The sequence below is a fragment of the Nansenia antarctica genome (genome assembly GCF_963989245.1).
Source record: "Nansenia antarctica genome assembly, contig: SCAFFOLD_724, whole genome shotgun sequence".
NCBI lineage: Eukaryota > Metazoa > Chordata > Actinopteri > Argentiniformes > Microstomatidae > Nansenia > Nansenia antarctica.
Genome location: NW_027662971.1, coordinates 1 through 18890, shown reverse-complemented (window position 1 = coordinate 18890; position 18890 = coordinate 1). Strand labels below are relative to the sequence as shown.

General features: G+C 50.3%; 2 protein-coding genes across 2 annotated transcripts; one reads left to right on the top strand and one right to left on the bottom strand.

Annotated features, from left to right (window-relative positions):
- Window positions 1-1236: 1236 nt before the first annotated feature.
- On the top strand, window positions 1237-6987 carry LOC308175359 (DNA-binding protein RFX2-like; the record flags this gene model as incomplete). The annotated part of the gene is made up of 8 exons (XM_080551036.1): window positions 1237-1346; window positions 1841-1992; window positions 3734-3831; window positions 4494-4643; window positions 5036-5244; window positions 6113-6266; window positions 6526-6568; window positions 6869-6987. Coding segments are annotated over 8 exons (1035 nt in total), but the record flags the coding sequence as incomplete, so codon positions are not given.
- Window positions 6988-10185: 3198 nt separating this feature from the next.
- fcho1 (FCH and mu domain containing endocytic adaptor 1) lies at window positions 10186-18887 on the bottom strand (the record flags this gene model as incomplete). Its single annotated transcript, XM_080551035.1, has 11 exons — window positions 10186-10214; window positions 10536-10703; window positions 11658-11722; window positions 13766-13962; window positions 14414-14546; window positions 14866-15021; window positions 15377-15491; window positions 15686-15800; window positions 16929-17035; window positions 17365-18480; window positions 18827-18887. Coding segments are annotated over 11 exons (2262 nt in total), but the record flags the coding sequence as incomplete, so codon positions are not given.
- Between the last annotated feature and the right edge of the window lie 3 nt (window positions 18888-18890).

Genomic DNA, 18890 nt, shown 5'->3' with positions numbered 1-18890 from the left:
GAGAGAGAGAGAGAGAGGCAGAGGCAGAGTGAGAGAAAATAAAGACAGAGAGAGTGAGGCGAAGAGAGAGAAAAGGGCAGATAGAGAGAGAGAAAGAAAGGCAGACAGAGAGAGAAAGAGAGGCAGAGAGAGAGAGAGAGGCAGAGAGAAAGAGAGAAAGAGAGAAAGGCAGACAGAGACAGAGAGGCAGAGAGAGAAAGAGGAGGCAGAGTGAGAGAAAATAAAGACAGACAGAGAGAGTGAGGCGAAGAGAGAGAAAAGGGCAGATAGAGAGAGAGAAAAGGGCAGATAGAGAGAGAGAGAGAGAGAGAGAGAGAAAGAAAGGCAGACAGAGAGAAAGAGAGGCAGATAGAGAGAGAGGCAAAGAGAGAGAGAAGGGCAGAGAGAGAGAGAAAGAGAGGCAGATAGAGAGAGAGGCAAAGAGAGAGAGAAGGGCAGAGAGAGAGAGAAAGAGAGGCAGATAGAGCGAGAGAGGCAAAGATAGAGAGAGAGGCAGAGAGAGAGAGAGAGAGAGAGAGAGAGAGCGGACACACACAGGAGTTTCACTTCCCCGTGGCGGAGGGCTGACGTTCCTCTGTTGATATTATGCTCTCAAACTATGTACTCAATCCTGTGTATAGTGAGTAAAGATGCGTCACGTTAGCCCAGCGCTGGTTGGAGTGTGTGTAACGTGCTCTGCTTCCTAAGAGGAAAGCTCCAACACACTCACAGGAACAGGGAAGTCACGTGAACGGAGTTAAGCTCGCCAACATTAGAGGGAGGTCATTGTGGCGACATGGCCAATCCTGCTGCTAATGAAAACAACTGGCGAAAAAAACATCTTAATGAAGTTTGTTGACGTCAAGTAGAAATTCTGATATCAGTCTGACGTTCTATTCTCGGATCTGCCTTGCGATCAATGGCTGCGGGGGGGTGGGGAGGGGAGGGGAGGGAGAGGAGGGGGCAGGGGGGCCATTTAGTAGTCTCATTCTCTAACCAGGAGGACTGAGTTCAGTTGTGGGGGCTGTAGAAAACTTTGTTGTGTGTCTGGTTGCCATGGAGTCAGCTCTGTGTGTTTTGTCCTCCTCCCCCCGCCCTCCTCCTCCTCCTCTCCCCCCTCCCTCCTCCCCCCCTCCCCCCCCCCCTCCCTCCTCCCCTTCCCTCCCCCTCCCTCCTCCCCTTCCCTCCCCCTCCCTCCTCCCCTTCCCTCCCCCTCCCCCTCCCTCCCTCCTCCCCCTCCCTCCTCCCCTTCCGCAGGCTACTCTGGACGTGGTGATGAACCTCCAGTTCCAGTACATTGAGAAGCTGTGGCAGACCTTCTGGTATTCAACAGCGCCATCTAGTGACGGCACCACCATTCCCAACAGGTCAGAGTCAGGCTTCAGCTGCTGACGAAATGAGAGAGATGAATGAGAGAGAGAGAGAGAGAGAGAGAGAGAGAGAGAGAGAGAGAGAAACCTGAAAGTAGTGTAAATGGTGAACTTGTAAATAAATGGGTTACTTTTTGTGATTTGGTGTCATGACCTTTGCCTGTCTTTCATAAAGATATTTTGGTCCAAAACATGGCGCTGACGTGCGTGTGTCATGTTGTGTGTGTGTGGCCCAAACCCTAAAATATTTAAATCTAAGCTAAAGACCTTCATGTTTTGCAGCACTTATGATTAAACACAAACACTTCTATCAATGTCTCTTATCCATAAACATAAATGTTTTATCTATTTGCTTTTATTCAGTGTCATTTTTATTTTCTTACTATGCTTCTCTTCGCTATATTTTAATAATGTATGTAAAGCACTTTGAATTGCCCATTGTTGTATGAAATGTGCTATACTAATAAACCTGCCTCGCCTTGTGTGGTCAGTGATGAGGACATGGAGGGGGTGATCCCCAGGGAGACCCTGGTGGCCCTGTGTAAGTACGAGCCAATCAAGATGTGGATGAGGAGCTGTGACCACATCCTGTACCAGGCCCTGGTGGAGATCCTCATCCCTGACGTGCTGCGCCCCGTCCCCAGTCAGTACCACACCTCACCTGTCCTTTACTGCTACACCCTGCTACACCCTGCTACACCCTGCTACACCCTGCTACACCCTGCTACACACTGCTACACACTGCTACACACTGCTACACACTGCTACACACTGCTACACACCGCTACACACCGCTACACACCGCTACACACCGCTACACACCGCTACTCACTGCTACACACTGCTACTCACTGCTACACACTGCTACTCACTGCTACACACTCCTACACACTGCTACTCACTGCTACACACTCCTACACACTGCTACTCACTGCTACACACTGCTACACACTGCTACTCACTGCTACACACTGCTACTCATTGCTACACACTGCTACTCACTGCTACTCACTGCTACACACTGCTACTCACTGCTACACACTCCTACACACTGCTACTCACTGCTACTCACTGCTACACACTGCTACACACTGCTACACACTGCTACACACTGCTACACACCGCTACACACCGCTACTCACTGCTACACACCGCTACACACCGCTACTCACTGCTACACACTGCTACTCACTGCTACACACTGCTACTCACTGCTACACACTCCTACACACTGCTACTCACTGCTACACACTCCTACACACTGCTACTCACTGCTACACACTGCTACACACTGCTACTCACTGCTACACACTGCTACTCATTGCTACACACTGCTACTCACTGCTACTCACTGCTACACACTGCTACTCACTGCTACACACTCCTACACACTGCTACTCACTGCTACACACTGCTACACACTGCTACTCACTGCTACACACTGCTACTCATTGCTACACACTGCTACTCACTGCTACTCACTGCTACACACTGCTACTCACTGCTACACACTCCTACACACTGCTACTCACTGCTACACACTGCTACACACTGCTACACACTGCTACACACTGCTACACACCGCTACACACCGCTACTCACTGCTACACACCGCTACACACCGCTACTCACTGCTACACACTGCTACTCACTGCTACACACTGCTACTCACTGCTACACACTCCTACACACTGCTACTCACTGCTACACACTCCTACACACTGCTACTCACTGCTACACACTGCTACACACTGCTACTCACTGCTACACACTGCTACTCATTGCTACACACTGCTACTCACTGCTACTCACTGCTACACACTGCTACTCACTGCTACACACTCCTACACACTGCTACTCACTGCTACACACTGCTACTCACTACTACTCACTACTACACACCGCTACACTACACACTGCTACACACTGCTACACACTGCTACACACTGCTACTCACTGCTACTCACTGCTACTCACTGCTACTCACTGCTACACACTGACGTGTTGCGCCCCGTCCCGCTTTTTAAAAAATGCTTTTTTGTCACTAACTGTGTCCTATCATAAGAATGAATAGCCTTCATTTCCTACTTGTGATACTCGTACTTAGTGTATTTTCTTTCATGCTGTACGCAAAGCCCAGAATTGCCCCTTTTGTATGAAATGTGCTATACAAATAAACTCAAGGTTCCCATGGGTCCTTGAAATCCTTGAAAGTTTGTGAATAATATATATTTTTAAAATCTATGTCTTAAGAGTTTTTGAAAATAGCCATGAGATTCCTGAAATGAATTCCTCCATTGTAAACTTGCCTTGCCTTGACCATAACAATTACAACTCAAAACACTCAACTCACTCAAACACTGTTGTGAACTTGTGGTCCTCAGGCACTCTCACTCAGGCCATCCGCAACTTTGCCAAGAGTCTGGAGGGCTGGCTGACCACCGCCATGAGCGACTTCCCCCAGGAGATCGTCCGCACTAAGGTACCATAGAACACTCTACCTTTTTACTAAGGTACCATAGAACACTTTACCTTTTTACATTGTGTATTTATTTATCAGGAGCTCCTACTGACGTATAAGTCCATGAGTACATTCGCCTAAAATAAGTTAAACAGCTACTTATTTACTTACTTTTTGGAAGTATGAGGCAAGGCACGTTTATTTGTATAGCACATTTCATACAACAGGGGCAATTCAAAGTGCTTTACATACAGCATGAAAAACAATACAGAAAAAGGCGAGTAAGAAAAAAATGTAATAGAAATAAAAATGACAAGAATAGATATAGATATATATCTATATATACATATACATATATATAGAAAATAAATAGATAAAGATTTAACAGCATAATAAGAAAATGAATAAAAAGATATAAAAGTGTTGTTACTGCAACTGTTTTCAAGCGCTGCTCTTCCCGATACGGCGTGTGAGATTGCAGGTACTGCGTCTGTGTTTAGCCGCCATCTTAAGTATCAGTGTCACAAGCGGCCACAGCGCCAGAGCAAAACACTCGTTAGTCACTTCTGTCAACGCTCTGATAAGCGGCCGTCCTGAGGAGTCCTGCAGTTAGCCCTGGAACCTCTCAAACCTGAAGCTGTTCTCTGGTGAAGTGACCCGCCTCTCCCCCGTGTGTCCTGTAGGTGGCGGTGGTGAGTGCGTTCGCCCAGACCCTCCGTCGGTACACCTCCCTCAACCACCTGGCCCAGGCGGCCCGCGCTGTGCTGCAGAACACCTCCCAGATCAACCAGATGCTCAGCGACCTCAACAGGGTGGACTTTGCCAACGTACAGGTAACTGCAGCTCTCCTCTCCGACACTGTCATGTCTGTCCTCTCTGACAGGAGGGCTTTCAACACTCAACCATGTGGATTTCTTAGAGAAATGACGTTAATGTGGACATCTGACTGTGTGTGTGTTCTGTTGTATACATTCCTGCTTGTACCCCTACCGAGAATATCCTCTGACCTGCTGTGTGTGTGTGTGTGTGTGTGTGTGTGTGTGTCTGTGTGCGTGTGTGTGGTGTCTGCGTGTGTGTATGCATGTGTGTGTGTGTGTGGTGTCTGCGTGCGTGTGTGTGGTGTCTGCGTGCGTGCGTGTGTGTGGTGTCTGCGTGCGTGTGTGTGGCGTCTGCGTGCGTGCGTGTGTGTGTGTGGCGTCTGCGTGCGTGCGCTTGTGTGTTCCAGGAGCAGGCGTCGTGGGTGTGCCAGTGTGACGAGAGCGTGGTCCAGAGGCTGGAGCAGGACTTCAAGGTGACCCTGCAGCAGCAGAGCAGCCTGGACCAGTGGGCCACCTGGCTGGACAACGTGGTCAACCAGGTCCTCAAGCCCCACGAGGGCAGCCCCTCCTTCCCCAGGGCCGCGCGACAGTTCCTGCTCAAGTGGTCCTTCTACAGGTACGGACGGAGGAGGAGGGTCGATGGCTGTCACATGTGGCACAGATCTGATATGTAACATGTCGTGTTTTGAGTGTGCGGATGCTGTTATTTTGCACTCTATTGATACTTCAGTTCCAGCACCTCAGCGAAGTCTGATCACGGATGAGCGGTGGTATTTTCACTACTATAATATATATATAAAAGGGATTATAATTTCTGTCTCGTTTGCGTTCATTGCGAGTCCCGGCTGTCTGTTTACTTTCGTTTTTTGATGTACGCATGCAGGGTCGCATGCGGGTCGTTTCAAGTGTTACCAGTGTAAGCGCAGGTATCAGATATGGGTCATTTGAAAAAGTAGGTGTAAGCAGGCGTTCCAAAAGATCGGATATAGGCACTAAATCGGAACTAGGCATTAGGACCTGCGGTGTAAATGCAGCCTAGGATCCACACATCTGTAAGAGGGTGAACACTCCAACAAACCTCCCTTACGTGTGGGAACTTGAGTTCACTCACCCACTCTTCACTGGCAACAGCGACGACCAAGCACCTTTGACGGACACGGCACTCTTGTTTTCAGAAGGGGCTGTTCGGATGAACGGGTTCATCTAACGCACGCGATCAAGCGTACGAACGCTTTAGTCGGCGACAGACACGTTTTCCGCTGAAGCTAGAGTGAGTGACATGTAAGCCTGTTAAACAAGCGCTGTAGGAAGGGAGCTCGGGTTCAAGCAAATAGCGGACTTCATTTCCGTATCGACTAGTATGAAGAATTAATCCACATGTTTTTGTCGTGTCGTGTTCTAAAGTGGAGGTCTTTAGACTAGAGCTCAGTGAGGCTGATGTCTGACTCCCTCTCCCTCCCCCCCCCCCTTCCCTCCCCCTCCAGCTCCATGGTGATCAGGGACCTGACCCTGCGCAGTGCCGCCAGTTTCGGCTCCTTCCACCTCATCAGGCTGCTCTACGACGAGTACATGTTCTACCTGGTGGAGCACCGCGTTGCCCAGGCAACCGGAGAGACACCCATCGCCGTCATGGGAGAGGTGAGGGGAAAGGAGGGAGGGAGGGAGGGAGGGACCGGGCAGGCGTTAGATGTGTTTTGATGTAGTGTGTCAGAGAGCTGTTCTGTAGAAGTGTGAATTGATGTTGGAGTGAATGTGAGTGTTGGAGTGTTCCAAGGGGTTGTGGTCATCTATGCCCTTATATGGCCTGTTTGTGGACAGTGTGTTGTGTTCCACCTTCCAATGTTGTTGCCATGTCGATCTAACCCAGCTGCTTATCGTCTCTCCTTCTGAATCACAGTTCAGTGACCTTAACTCCATGATGCCGTCGCTCATGGACAAAGGTAAGCTTTGGTTTTTGGATCAATCTAATCAGTCCCATCAGAGGTGTGTGTGTGTGTGTGTGTGTGTGTGCGTGTGTCTGTCTCTGTCTCTCTCTCTTTCTGTGTCTCTCCCTCTCTCTGTCTCTCTCTCCCTCTCTCTCTGTCTCTCTCCCTCTCGTTCTCTCTGTTTGTGTCTCTCTCTCTCTCTCTGTCTGTGTGTGTCTCTCTCTCTCTCTCTCTCTGTCTGTGTGTGTCTCTCTCTCTCTCTGTGTCTCTCTCTCTGTGTGTGTTGTCAGTTGACCCTTGTCGTCCTTGTGTCAGAAGACCCCTCCTTCTCAGACGACATGAGCGACATGGGCAGTGACCCCGACGTGTCGGCCAACGAGCCGGCCGTGAAGAGGGAGAGGATCGAGATCAACCACTCGCTGCAGGAGATCTGAGACCACACCAGACCAGACCAGAGGAGAGGAGGGCGGTGGTCCCCCACCCCCCCCCCCCCCCCCCAGCCCCTCTGACCTCAGCCCCGGAGCTCCTGGTCCTCAAGCTGAGAGCCACGTCAGCCAGTGTGTGCCGTGTATATAGAAAAAAAGAGTTAGTAGGTTCAGCCCCCGCCCAAAAACCACCTCCTACTAGAGTGTATTTAAAACAGGGGGTCTTGACCCCAGGGGAAAAGATTGTTGGTTCGTTTGCTCACCAAGCGGGGCAGTTGGGAGGTTTGACCTAACCAGGGGGATACCGTTCTAATTTTCTTTCCGTTCTTTTGCGACTGTGAATAAGGATGACTTTGTGCAGTACCCATGTTGGATACGTGTAAAAACTTTTGTGTGTGTGCGTGTGCCTGTGCGTGCGTCTGTGCGCGTGTGTGTATGTGCGAGTGTGTGTGTGTGTGTTAAATTCTTCTCCTTTTTAACTAGCTGTGCCATAGTGTCATTTTCAGTGCCTTAGATGCTAACTCTTTAACCCGTTTCTACAGATGTCTATCTCCCTCCTGGGCTGTGCCTCTACCGCAGTATGAATGTATCGTTTCAGAACCTCAGACATTCGAAGCACCTTTAAGCTGTTAGGTGTAGGCGTGTGTATACTCGTTGCCTCTGCTGCTGCTCAGCAGCTAAAACGCACATTGATGCAACCCCCCCCTCCCCCCCACTGACCCAAAGGATTTGTCCCACTCCTACCCAGTGCAGCCACACACACACATACTCAGCCTCACTCACACACATACACACTCACTCTCTCGTCAGTGGCTGTCTGTAGGGCCCAATGCCCTTAGTCGGAAGGCAGGGAACTAGCAGTGTAACCATATATGATTGTTTACCTCATAGTTTTCTGTGCTATGCTCTGGTTTTTTGTTTTTGTTTGTTCGACTATAAAAACAGTGTAGCCACTGTTACCACTAGCGTCTACCACTAGCTAGCTAATCAACTCCCCCTTTCAAGCCACGTCCCGTCATGTATATATAATTCCACGATTCTATTCGATGCCGGTTGGCAAGAACTTTAAATTTCAAGATGCACGACTCGTTAATCCAGTTTGGGGATGAGCCAGTTGCATCCGACATGTAGATGTTTTAGATTTTTTTGACTGAAAGAAAAAAGTGGCCGACTCCACCAGATTGTTCTCATATGAACTACCTGCTGGACTGTCTGGAGGTGAAAGTCTCTCTGCGGCTACTGGTTTTTAATGTGGCCATCAGGCCTGACCCCAACTGGGTCCACACTCATATCTTACGGGATGTATAAAAAAGAAAAAAGGAAAAAAAAGAGATGTATTTACCAAAACGTGAAAGAGCGTTGGACCTTCAAAGCCCAAACTGGTTGAAAGAGTCCATCTGTTCAGTTCAACAGGTGTTCTCTGAGTGCAAGGCTTACCGTGGCTCAAATGGTCTCATTCCATCTGGTTTAGAGAAGACTAAATCTATTCTGAAGAACCTCTCAGTCCATGTTTATTAGCCCCCGTGACTCCATCTATATATATATATAAAACTGCAAATAGCTCTTGTAGTTTTTGCATTGAGATGAATTACATTATATAGCTGTACAATTGTACTGGAGGAGGCCTAATTGTGTGACACCAACAAACTGTTAAACATATATAAATATATATATATAAATATATTTCTTAATATGATGTAGAACATGTATGTATTCTTAATGGCCTTTGCTATCACTTGGTCCTTCTCCCCAATCACTTTTCTCTCCTGATGCTGTGCGTGTTTGTGTTTTATTGGGGAAGACCTTGCTTTGATCATTTAGTAGCTGGGACTGATGTGTGTGTGTGTGTGTGTGTGCGTGTGTGTGCCACGCAGGTTTGTCTTGTTAATTTTCCGTGTCATCTGGTCAGCAGACATGTCCCTATAACAATGTTGATGTGTAGGGTGTAAGAATCTAGCCTGGGTGTGGATGTGCTTTATCCAACTTGGCTGAAGCACATCCAGATCTGCTGCAGCTAGGCTAGTAAGCTATGCTACATCAGTCACCTGTTTATTTTGAAAGAGTCTCCCATTTCTATTTATGAATGAATATAACTGATTTAAATGAATTGATCTTTGTTTCAAAACACTTTTGGTTGAATTATTTCCCCTTCTCAGTTTTGCCCTCAGATTTTGTAGTAGCTATGAGAATCCTAAGCTTGAGTTATTTAAGGCTTTTTGTAACTTGTGCCTGTCACAGTACTTTGCCTTTGAGTGCTTTGGGAAAGTAATTTCTATGTGTACTTTGTAATGTTTTTGTAATGCTGTTTAGACTTTTGGCTGAGGATTATTTTTTATTGAACTAGATCTGGTTCTTCTTACAAGTATATTGAACCCTTATTTTTATGTATTTTTAAACCTGTTCTTGACTACACTTTACCTAGACTGAGGGCAGACTAAGGTCTGTAACAAACTGCATAGCTCAACTGTATTTTGTACTGGTCAAAATGTGTAATAAATTGGTGTAAACCACTTGTTTGGCCAAGTTTATTTATTTATCAATGTCAGAGGAAACCTCTGTTGGAAAATCTGCAGTTTTACTAACACTTTTGTCTTGGCAAGTGAACAACCGTTATTACAATAATCGCTCACAAATTATTCAGTCTACAAGCAATGTTTCTTAAGAAATAGATCTTATATATTTACATAAATTAAAAATTCAAGTTTCCATGGCAATTCCTTTCAAGACACATTATGCAGTATATGCTTATATTTATTTATCACATTTGTGTTTCTCTTCAATAAAACCAACTTTTTTTTCTTACATCCAGTTTTCAAACTTGTGATATAAAGGCACACAGAACACAACGCACACGAAACAAACAAGATCCAGTACAAAGAAGGGTACACTCCCCTGGAAAAGGGGGAGGATTGTGTGTACAACGCAGAGCTGAAAGATAGAAAAGAAAGATAAAGGGCAAAGAAAAAAAAGGCTTGGTCCTTATTAGCGGCCAGGACACTATACGCAAGTAAATGCACATCCTCCTCCCAGGCCAGGAGAATGTGACCCAGGTGCCTCGTCAACATGAGTCCTCTGTCCTCCCTCTCTCCTTCCAGCTCAGTGGGACAGACTCAGTCCCCAGCCCAGAGGGCTAAAAGTGCAATATGTCTGTATCTCAGGAACTCCCAGCGGCGGTCTGGCCTGGGGTAGCTCAACCTCCTTCACCTCTCACAAGGAGCAGCCTGCCATGTACTTCCCTGCCGACCACACACACACACACACACACACACACACCGTTACATAAAATGCACAGAAATCAGAGTGGAAAGTGTATTACACCACATGACCTTTTCTTAAACTCTTGGGAGCTGGTTTCCTGGACACCCTAAGCCTAACTAGACTAAAAGCATCGCCAGTGGAGATTCTTTTTCCCCACTGACGGTGTGATTTAATCCAGAACGAGGCTTTAATCCGTGTCCAAAGGAAAACCTGCCCCTTCGAGGTAGTAACGTTCTGAGTGGGTTAGGTCCCATGGTGTAAAGAGACGGGCGAGTGAGTACACTACTGTACTGTTTTACCTGTGGCGAATCTCTTCTTGACCAGGGACATGCGGTAGCGGCTGCCCACCAGCTCCACGTCCATGCCCGACAGGGAGGCCCCGGAGCCCACGAACTGGACCGCCAGGCTGGGCGGGGGGCCGCGGGGCGCCTCCAGGCACTGCCAGCTGGCACACAGGGTGCCAGAGCCTGGGACCAACACAACACAGTGACACATTCTTCAGTCCCACTCTACTCACAGACCCCCGAGAACACGGTCACCGTCAGGAGGGGAGGAGATATCTCACTGACTCTTCGGTCGATGTCGGAGACTCCGACTGAAATGTCTAATCGTCAGTGTAGCCTGCTACTAGCCGTTAAGGAAAGACGGTATTTTTGTTGTTTGTTGAGATGCTAGCTAGCTAATATACATGAAGTTATTTCCAGGTCCAGGGTGGTAAAGGGGGGAGAGAAATGTGTTTAGGTCGGACATACAGGACAATGCTTCTCCTCGGATCATAATATACACAATAGAGGTCAGCCTTTAATAATACCCACCAAACCCCCCATCCATCACTGTGGGCCATACATAGACAGAGACAGAAACCATCCCTTTCACCTTCAATCTCCACATCTCTCTAACACACACACACACACACACACACACACACACACCCCTTTCATACGCTAATCTTGATGTTCAAGATAATGATACCTTCTCAGAGACAGCCAGCATATTAATTAGAGAAGGTGCTCAATGTAATGTGGGTGTCAAGGACCAGAAATGCATTAGCATGAATGATACCTCCATACAAGATATATGTGACAGCTGCTGGTGAAACGGGTAACAAGCCAGCAGCCGATTGAATGTTCAGACTTTAATTTAGAAAAATCTGAATACATTTCAGCGTTGTTGTTGAAAATCAATGACATGCTCGCTAGTCGACTAACACAGCTTGTTTTGTGAGTCTGCTAACAATGTAAAGTAGTGTTATGGTTCACTAGGGAGCAGTAGGGATTACTCACCGAATCCATTGCATCGCAATATTTTGGCTAAATAATAGTCTGAACATGTTGGTTGTCGACTTGTTCCTCTTTATATGACATAAGACAGACAGACAGACAGACAGACAGACAGACAGACAGACAGACAGACCCACTGACCTTTGCTGTGGTTGGTAGGGGAGATGTTAGGCAGTTTCCATAGCAGCCGCCGTTCCTCAGCATTCCTGTGAAAGCAAACAAAGTGGCGGTGAGACCCAGACCAGACCAGACCAGACCAGACTAGACTAGGCCCACCCAGACCAGACCAGACCAGACCAGACCAGACCAGACCAGACCAGACCAGACTAGGCCCAGACCAGACCAGACCAGACCAGACCAGACTAGGCCCAGACCAGAACAGACCTGACCAGACCAGACCAGACCAGAACAGACCAGACCAGAACAGACCAGACTAGACCAGACTAGGCCCACCCAGACCAGACCAGACCAGAACAGACCAGACTAGGCCCACCCAGACCAGACCCACCCAGACCAGACCCACCCAGACCAGACCAGACCAGACTTTCTCTTTCTCCCAGTCGGGTCCACCCTCTCCCTGACCTTCTCCCATCCGTCCTTTCTCCTGCGCTCTCCAACTAGCACACTCCCCTCCACCCTCCATCTCCACACCAACTACCACCCTCCCCTCCACCCTCCATCTCCACACACTCCATAAATATCTCTCTTTTTCTCCTGTTATTTTCATTAGCAGGATTGGCCATGTCGTCACAATGACCTCCCTCCCTAATGTTGGCGAGCTTAACTCCGTTCGCGTGACTTCCTTGTTCCTGTGGGTGTGTTGGAGCCTTCCTCTTAGGAAGCAGAGCACGTTACACACTGGGCCGGACTAACCTGACATGCCACATTATCTTCTGGGAATATAACTCAACCCACTGTGCACAAGATTTACTATGTCGTTTCAGTGCGTAATATAAAACAGTGAAGCGTCAGCATTCTACCACAGGGAAGAGAAACTCCTGCTCTCCCTCTCCCCCCTCTCTCTCTCCCTCTCTCTCTCTCTCTCTCTCTCTCTCCCCCCCCCCCTCTCTCTCTCTCTCTCTCCCCCCCCCCCCCCCTCTCTCTCTCTTCCATCATTACTGCCAATATACTTTATGTGACGGCAGTTGGACCGAGTCGGCAACCGACCAAATGTTCAGACTTTTATTCTGAAAAATGTCAATAAATGTCAACGTTGTTTCACCCTTTCACCAGCTGCTGTCACATATGTATCCCTCCCTCCCTCCCTCTCACCCTCGCTACCTCTCTCTTCCTCCTCATTAATCTCTCCCATCTTTGCTACCTCCCTCCTTTCCTCCCTCTCCTCCATCTTTGCTCCCTCCCACCCACGCTACCTCTCTCTACCTACTCATTAATCCCTCCTTCTCTCCCATCTTTGCTGCCTCCCTCCTTTCCTCCCTCTCCTCCATCTTTGCTCCCTCCCTCCCCCCTCCCTCTCACCCAAGCTACCTCTCTCTTCCTACTCATTAATCCCTCCCTCTCCTCCATCTTTGCTCCCTCCCTCCCTCCTTTCCTCCATCTTTGCTCCCTTCCTCCCTCCCTCCCTCCCTCGCTACCTTGCTACCTCTCTCTTCCTACTCATTAATCCCTCCCTCCCTCCGTCCCTCCCTGCCTCTCCTCCATCTTTGCTCTCTCCCTCCCTCCCTCCCTCCCTCCCTCCCACGTTTGTTTCAGAAGGTTTATTGACATACTGAAAGTGTATGAAGTAATGAAATACTGATTTTTGTAATGTTTTAATGTAAGGACTCTTGGAAGATTACCATTGGCTAAAAGAGGTCCTAATAAAAACTCAAAACTCAAACTCCCACCCTCCCTCCCTCCCTCCCTCCCTCCCACCCTCCCTCTGCTCCATCTTTGCTCCCTCCCTCCTTCCCTCCCTCCTTCCCTCCCTCCCTCCCACCCTCCCTCTGCTCCATCTTTGCTCCCTCCCTCCCTCCCTCCCTCCCACCCTCCCTCCCTCCCTCCCTCCCACCCTCCCACCCTCCCTCCCACCCTCCCTCTGCTCCATCTTTGCTCCCTCCCTCCCTCCCTCCCTCCCTCCCTCCCACCCTCCCTCCCTCCCTCCCACCCTCCCTCCCTCCCTCCCACCCTCTCTCTGCTCCATCTTTGCTCCCTCCCTCCCTCCCACCCTCCCTCCTTCCCTCCCTCCCTCCCTCCCTCCCTCCCTCCCTCCCTCCTTCCCTCCCTCCCTCCCTCCCTCCCACCCTCACCAGGAGGCGGGGGGCTGGCACTGCAGGTCGGTGGCGGTGTGGTCGAGGGGCAGCAGGACCTGGACGGCGGTCAGCTGGGTGGAGGGTGCGGTGGCGGGGCAGCAGTGGTAGTCCAGGGACACGCGCGTCACCGTCCCGCTGCGCTGGCACTCTGCAGACAGCAGGAGGGGGGCCCGCCCCGGGTCCTGGGATGACACCTGGCAGAGGGGGAGGGGGGGGGGGGGGGGGAGAGAGGGAAGGGGGGGGGGGGAGAGAGGGAAGGAAGGTGGGGGAGGGAGGGAAGGTGGAAGGGACAGGAAAGGAGGGAGGGAAGGAGAGGGTGGGAGGGAGCAAAGATGGGAGAGAGGGAGGGAAGGAGGGACGGAGGGAGGGAAGGAAGGTGGGAGAGAGAGGGATTAATGGGTAGGAAGAGAGAGGTAGCGAGGTGGAGGGAGAGAGAGGGAGAGAGCGGGAGAAGGAAGGAGGGGGAGGAGCAAGGATGAGAGGAAAGGAGGATGAGAAGGGGGAAAAGGAGGGGGTAGAGTTGGTTAATGATGGTTGGTTAATACTTATGACCATGTGGTCTATTGGATAGCAATGGCACATCTCTAAGCATAACTCCAAAGTGTGTCAGTTCAGTGGTGTCGGCGCAGTCCGCGGTCCTGGTACCTGGTACTTCAGCAGGGCCACGTTGTAGTAGGAGGCCTGGGGGTTGAGCTCCGCCTCTCTCTGCAGGTACAGGTTCAGGGCCTGCATGTTGAACCAGAAGTCTCTGGTGTCTGGGTCGCTCTGAGAGGGGTCGCTGGGGAGGGGGGAGGGGGGGAGCAGACGGAGAGAAAGGAGAGAAGGAGGAAGGGAAAGGGAGAGAGAGGGGGTAAGCAAGGGGGAGAGAGAGAGAGAGCGAGGGAGGTCAGATGTTTATTGTAGCCAAAACGGTCCACTGATGAGATCATGTGGTAAAACATTAACGGCCCTCTATATCATGAGCGCGCACGCACACACACACACACACACACACACACACACACACACACACACACACACACACACACACACACAGTCTCTCACACACACACACACACACACACACACACACACACACACACACATCTGTCATCTACCTGTAGAGCAGCTTCTGATTGGGCAAGAAGTGGTCCACCCTGGAGATATTGACCAATCGGAAGCTGAGCACGGGGGCGTTGGGGTTGGCTGTGAAGACGCGGGTGATCCCGGCAGGGAAGGACATGGTGAGGTCTCCTGTGATCTTCACCAGACAGCTGAGACACACACACACACCACAGTCATTACACTCTGTATACTGTTACTATACACACACACACCACAGTCATTACACTCTATATACTGTTACTATATACACACACAGGACTGTTCTGGACCTCCACTTAAATGCGTGTACACGTTGTGCTTGTATATCAGGGGAGGCTAGTGTGGAGGTAGAAGTAGGAGTTCTCGTTTGTAATACAGAATTTTGTAATACAGAATTAGGGAATGGATTACAATGAGCCCATCCTCTGATTCACACCTCCACCAGCCTCCCCTGACTTCTATATGTACAGCATATGGATTGCTGTGATGTGTGGTTGTGCTCTATCCTTCTCCTTATACACTGACCGGTTGTGCTGCCCCCCCTTGAAGTAGGCGTTGATGTACTCTGTGATGGCGGCGGCCACGGGCCAGGACTCCTGGGTGCTGAGGGAGATGGGGCTCGGCCCCCGAGACAGATGCACTGTGGGTAGAGTAGTCCCAGCCAATGGCGCAGGGACAGTAGACGTTATTGAGTGGCTAATTATTGTCCAAAACAGAAAAGTACTTCATGTTTTTATTTTTATTTATTTTATTATTAATGTCTTGAAATAAACTCATAAAAAACAAGCTGTGGTTGTGTTTTGGACTGAGTGTGTACACGTGAGTGGTCCTCACCTCTGGCGGGGCTGGGGGCGCGGGTCTGGGAGCCCCACTCACTGGGGCTAGAGGAGGAGGAGGAGGTGAGGGGGGGGCTGGGCTCAGGCAGGGGGGAGGAGCACACAGACCTGGACTGAGACACACAGGGGACAGGAGGAGCTCACAGTGAGGAAGAGCATTAACATTACACACTGGAACAGAGCCATATCATATTCATTTATTTTTTAAAGTGGTTTAAATTTTAAAAAGTGGTTTAATTAACGTGAGTGGACACAGACTAATTAAAGCATTGGCATTTGGCTCTGGTAGCAATTATAAGCAGGCTAGCTACCTAAAGCAGGAATAGTTTGACCTGCCCCAAAATGTTCATCGCGTCACTCTGTGTATTTGGCTTAACATACTAAGCTAGCCAGCTAGCTAGCCCACGTGCTAACTCTAGGTCTCAGCTAACAGCCATATATCCCAGCAAAAGAAACCAAGCTTGAATATTCACATTGAATAGTCCATAATAAGCCACAATCATGAGTACATGCGTCTGAAACCAAGAGTGACCAGGGTGGCTAAAAACCTGTTGGTTTGTGGAAAAATAAATACAAATAAGTGGTGGTTTGTTGTTTGGTAACATGCTAGGTAACCAACATATTTAATAAGATCAATAACTGATGTATGAAGCAAGCAGACATATCCTAGCCTAGCTACATCCTGGTAACACATAGATTAGCTTATGCACTAATTTCTTTATCATTTAGTTTTCCTACTACACGCATTCCCTCTAAACCAACATGGGATTGGTCAATATAAACCTGTTATGCCAGATAAAACATACTGGTTCTGATTAAATAAAGATTTCATGGTAAAAACAAAATAAATCTAAAATTGCACAAGGAGTTCACATACTTTCAAGCAGCACTGTATATATATATACTTTTTCCTGCTATGACTGGTGGATTGATTACTTGAAATGTATTTGTTGTAAGTCGCTTTGGATAGAGGTGTCGTGCCAAAAATGTAAATGTAACCGCAATGGTTGCCAATTTCACAATTCCAATTCAATTCACTTCAATTCTAAATGAAGCAGAATTCACAAATAACATTTCAATCCCATTGCATGAAGGGTCAATTATCCAATTAGCCTTCATCCAACTTCATCACCCAAATTCAATGAATTGGCTCAGGAAGTTGGACGAAATTCAATTAGAGATGGAATTGAGCCCAACCCTGTAAGACACCCAGTGTGGAGGCAGAGCAGAGGGACACTCACTCTCTCACAGCCACTCAGCCTGCCAGAGGTCCGCTTGGCCCGGGTGGGTCTGGGGGGTGCCGCCACCAGCAGCTCTGCACTGTCCTGCCTGAAGGCATGCTTAGAACCTGGGGAGGGAGGGAGGGAGGGAGGGAGGGGGAGAGAGAGAAGAAGAAGATTGTATACACAAATGAGACGCAGGTGCTACGACACACTACAAGGCACAACTGAACCATACTGTGCCTGGTTCAGATATTCTTATTTCACATTGTCCTTCCCAGCCCTATGTCAGCAACTATGGTGGACTTCTAAACAGACTTCTAAACAGGCCCCAGTACAGCTGGCTCTGTTCTACTGTATGTAGAAGGGTTTAGAGAAGCGGAATATTCTGTGATGATAGATGTGCATCACCACAGAGCCCTGCTGCTGAGCCCTGCCGTGTCCTAGAGCAGCGTACCCTTGTGTGCGGGCGGCCCCATGCTGCACGGAGGCTGTGTGTTCAGGTCCAGACAGTTCTGGTCTTTGTCCGTGGAGAAGCACAGGTCCTCCTGCGGCCCGGAATGCCGCGTGAGAGGCGGCCCGTTCCTGCGCGGCTCGCTGTCCGAGGCTCGCTGCTTCCTCCCTCCTCCCCCTCCCCCTCCCCCCTCCTGCCCTGCCCCGACCCCCAGGGTCTGCGGGGGTCCCGCAGCGCTGCCCTCGCTGAAGGGGTTGTGGACCGAGTTCCAGTGGACCAGCTCCTTCTTAGGCTGAGCCGAGGAGGCGGAGGGGGGGGCCGCGCTGAGGCTGGCGCTGGGGGTCAGTCTGCTGCTGCTGCTGCTGTGGGGGAGGACCCCCGCCGCCGCCGCCAGGGTCGACTGGTGGGTGGGGCTGCCGATCATGGTGATGGCGAAGGGGTCGTTGTCGGGGGCGGAGTCTCGGGGCGGGACGCTGCGGTCTCGTTTGCGCTCCCGGTCCTTGCGGAGAGCGGATGAAGAGGAGGAGGAGGAAGAGGGGGCGGGGAGGGTCTTACTGTCCTGTGAGAGGCAGATGGAGAAGGGGTCCGCCCCCCCCCGTACGTCGATTCCCCGGCCGTCTCGGGAGGGGCGGGGTGCGGGGGGGGCCCAGGCGTCCGGGGGGGGCAGGGTCTCCTGGGCGACCGTCCTCTCGAAGGCGGCCAGGAAGGGGTCCTCGGGGGGGATGTGTTTACAGCTCCACACGGCCGCGTCCAGCTCTGGGGCGGCCAGGGCCTGGGAGAAAGCTGGGAAGCGGAGGGTCGAGGAGGGGTCCGCTTCCGGGGGGGGCCGGGGGGAGCGAGGAGGAGCGCCGGCGGTCCAGGGGTGGGGGTTGTTGTCCTGCTGGGGGTGGGGGCCGCGGCCCGGGGAGGGGTCGCGGAAGGCGGAGAGGAAGGGGTCCGTCACCGCCGGTCTCGCCAGGCCTCCCAGCGGCGGCGGCTCCTTGAGGGTCTGAGAGGCGGACGGCCAGGCCGCCCAACCGGCCGGCTCGGGGGAGGGGCCCAGGGGCTGATGGGAAGGCGAGTCCAGGCCAGAGTCCTCCACGTTCTCCGGGGAGGAGGAGTCGGAGGAGAAGGCGGCGTCTGAAAAAGGGGGAATAACGGAGAGATTAGAATCCCAACAACGACTGATGTCATACACATACGGAAGAATTATTATTATTTTTATACTCATGTTTTTCATTTTATTGGACAGATACAGTGAAGACAGACAGGAAAGTAAGGAGAAGAAGGGAGAGAGGGCATGTCAGCAGGGTATGGGCCGGATTCGAACCCATGCCGACATGGGCATAATGTGTGCACTGTAGACCGTGGTAGACCTGCTAGACCACTGGTCCACCCCAGGCCACAATACGGAAGAATTTGAACACAAACAATCACATATATATATGTGTATATTTCTCATGTACAGACGTAGTGTCATACTTACATTCAGAGGCAGCGAAGGCGCTCTCCGCCCTCTGCAGCTGCTCTCTGCCAGCGAAGCTGTTGGA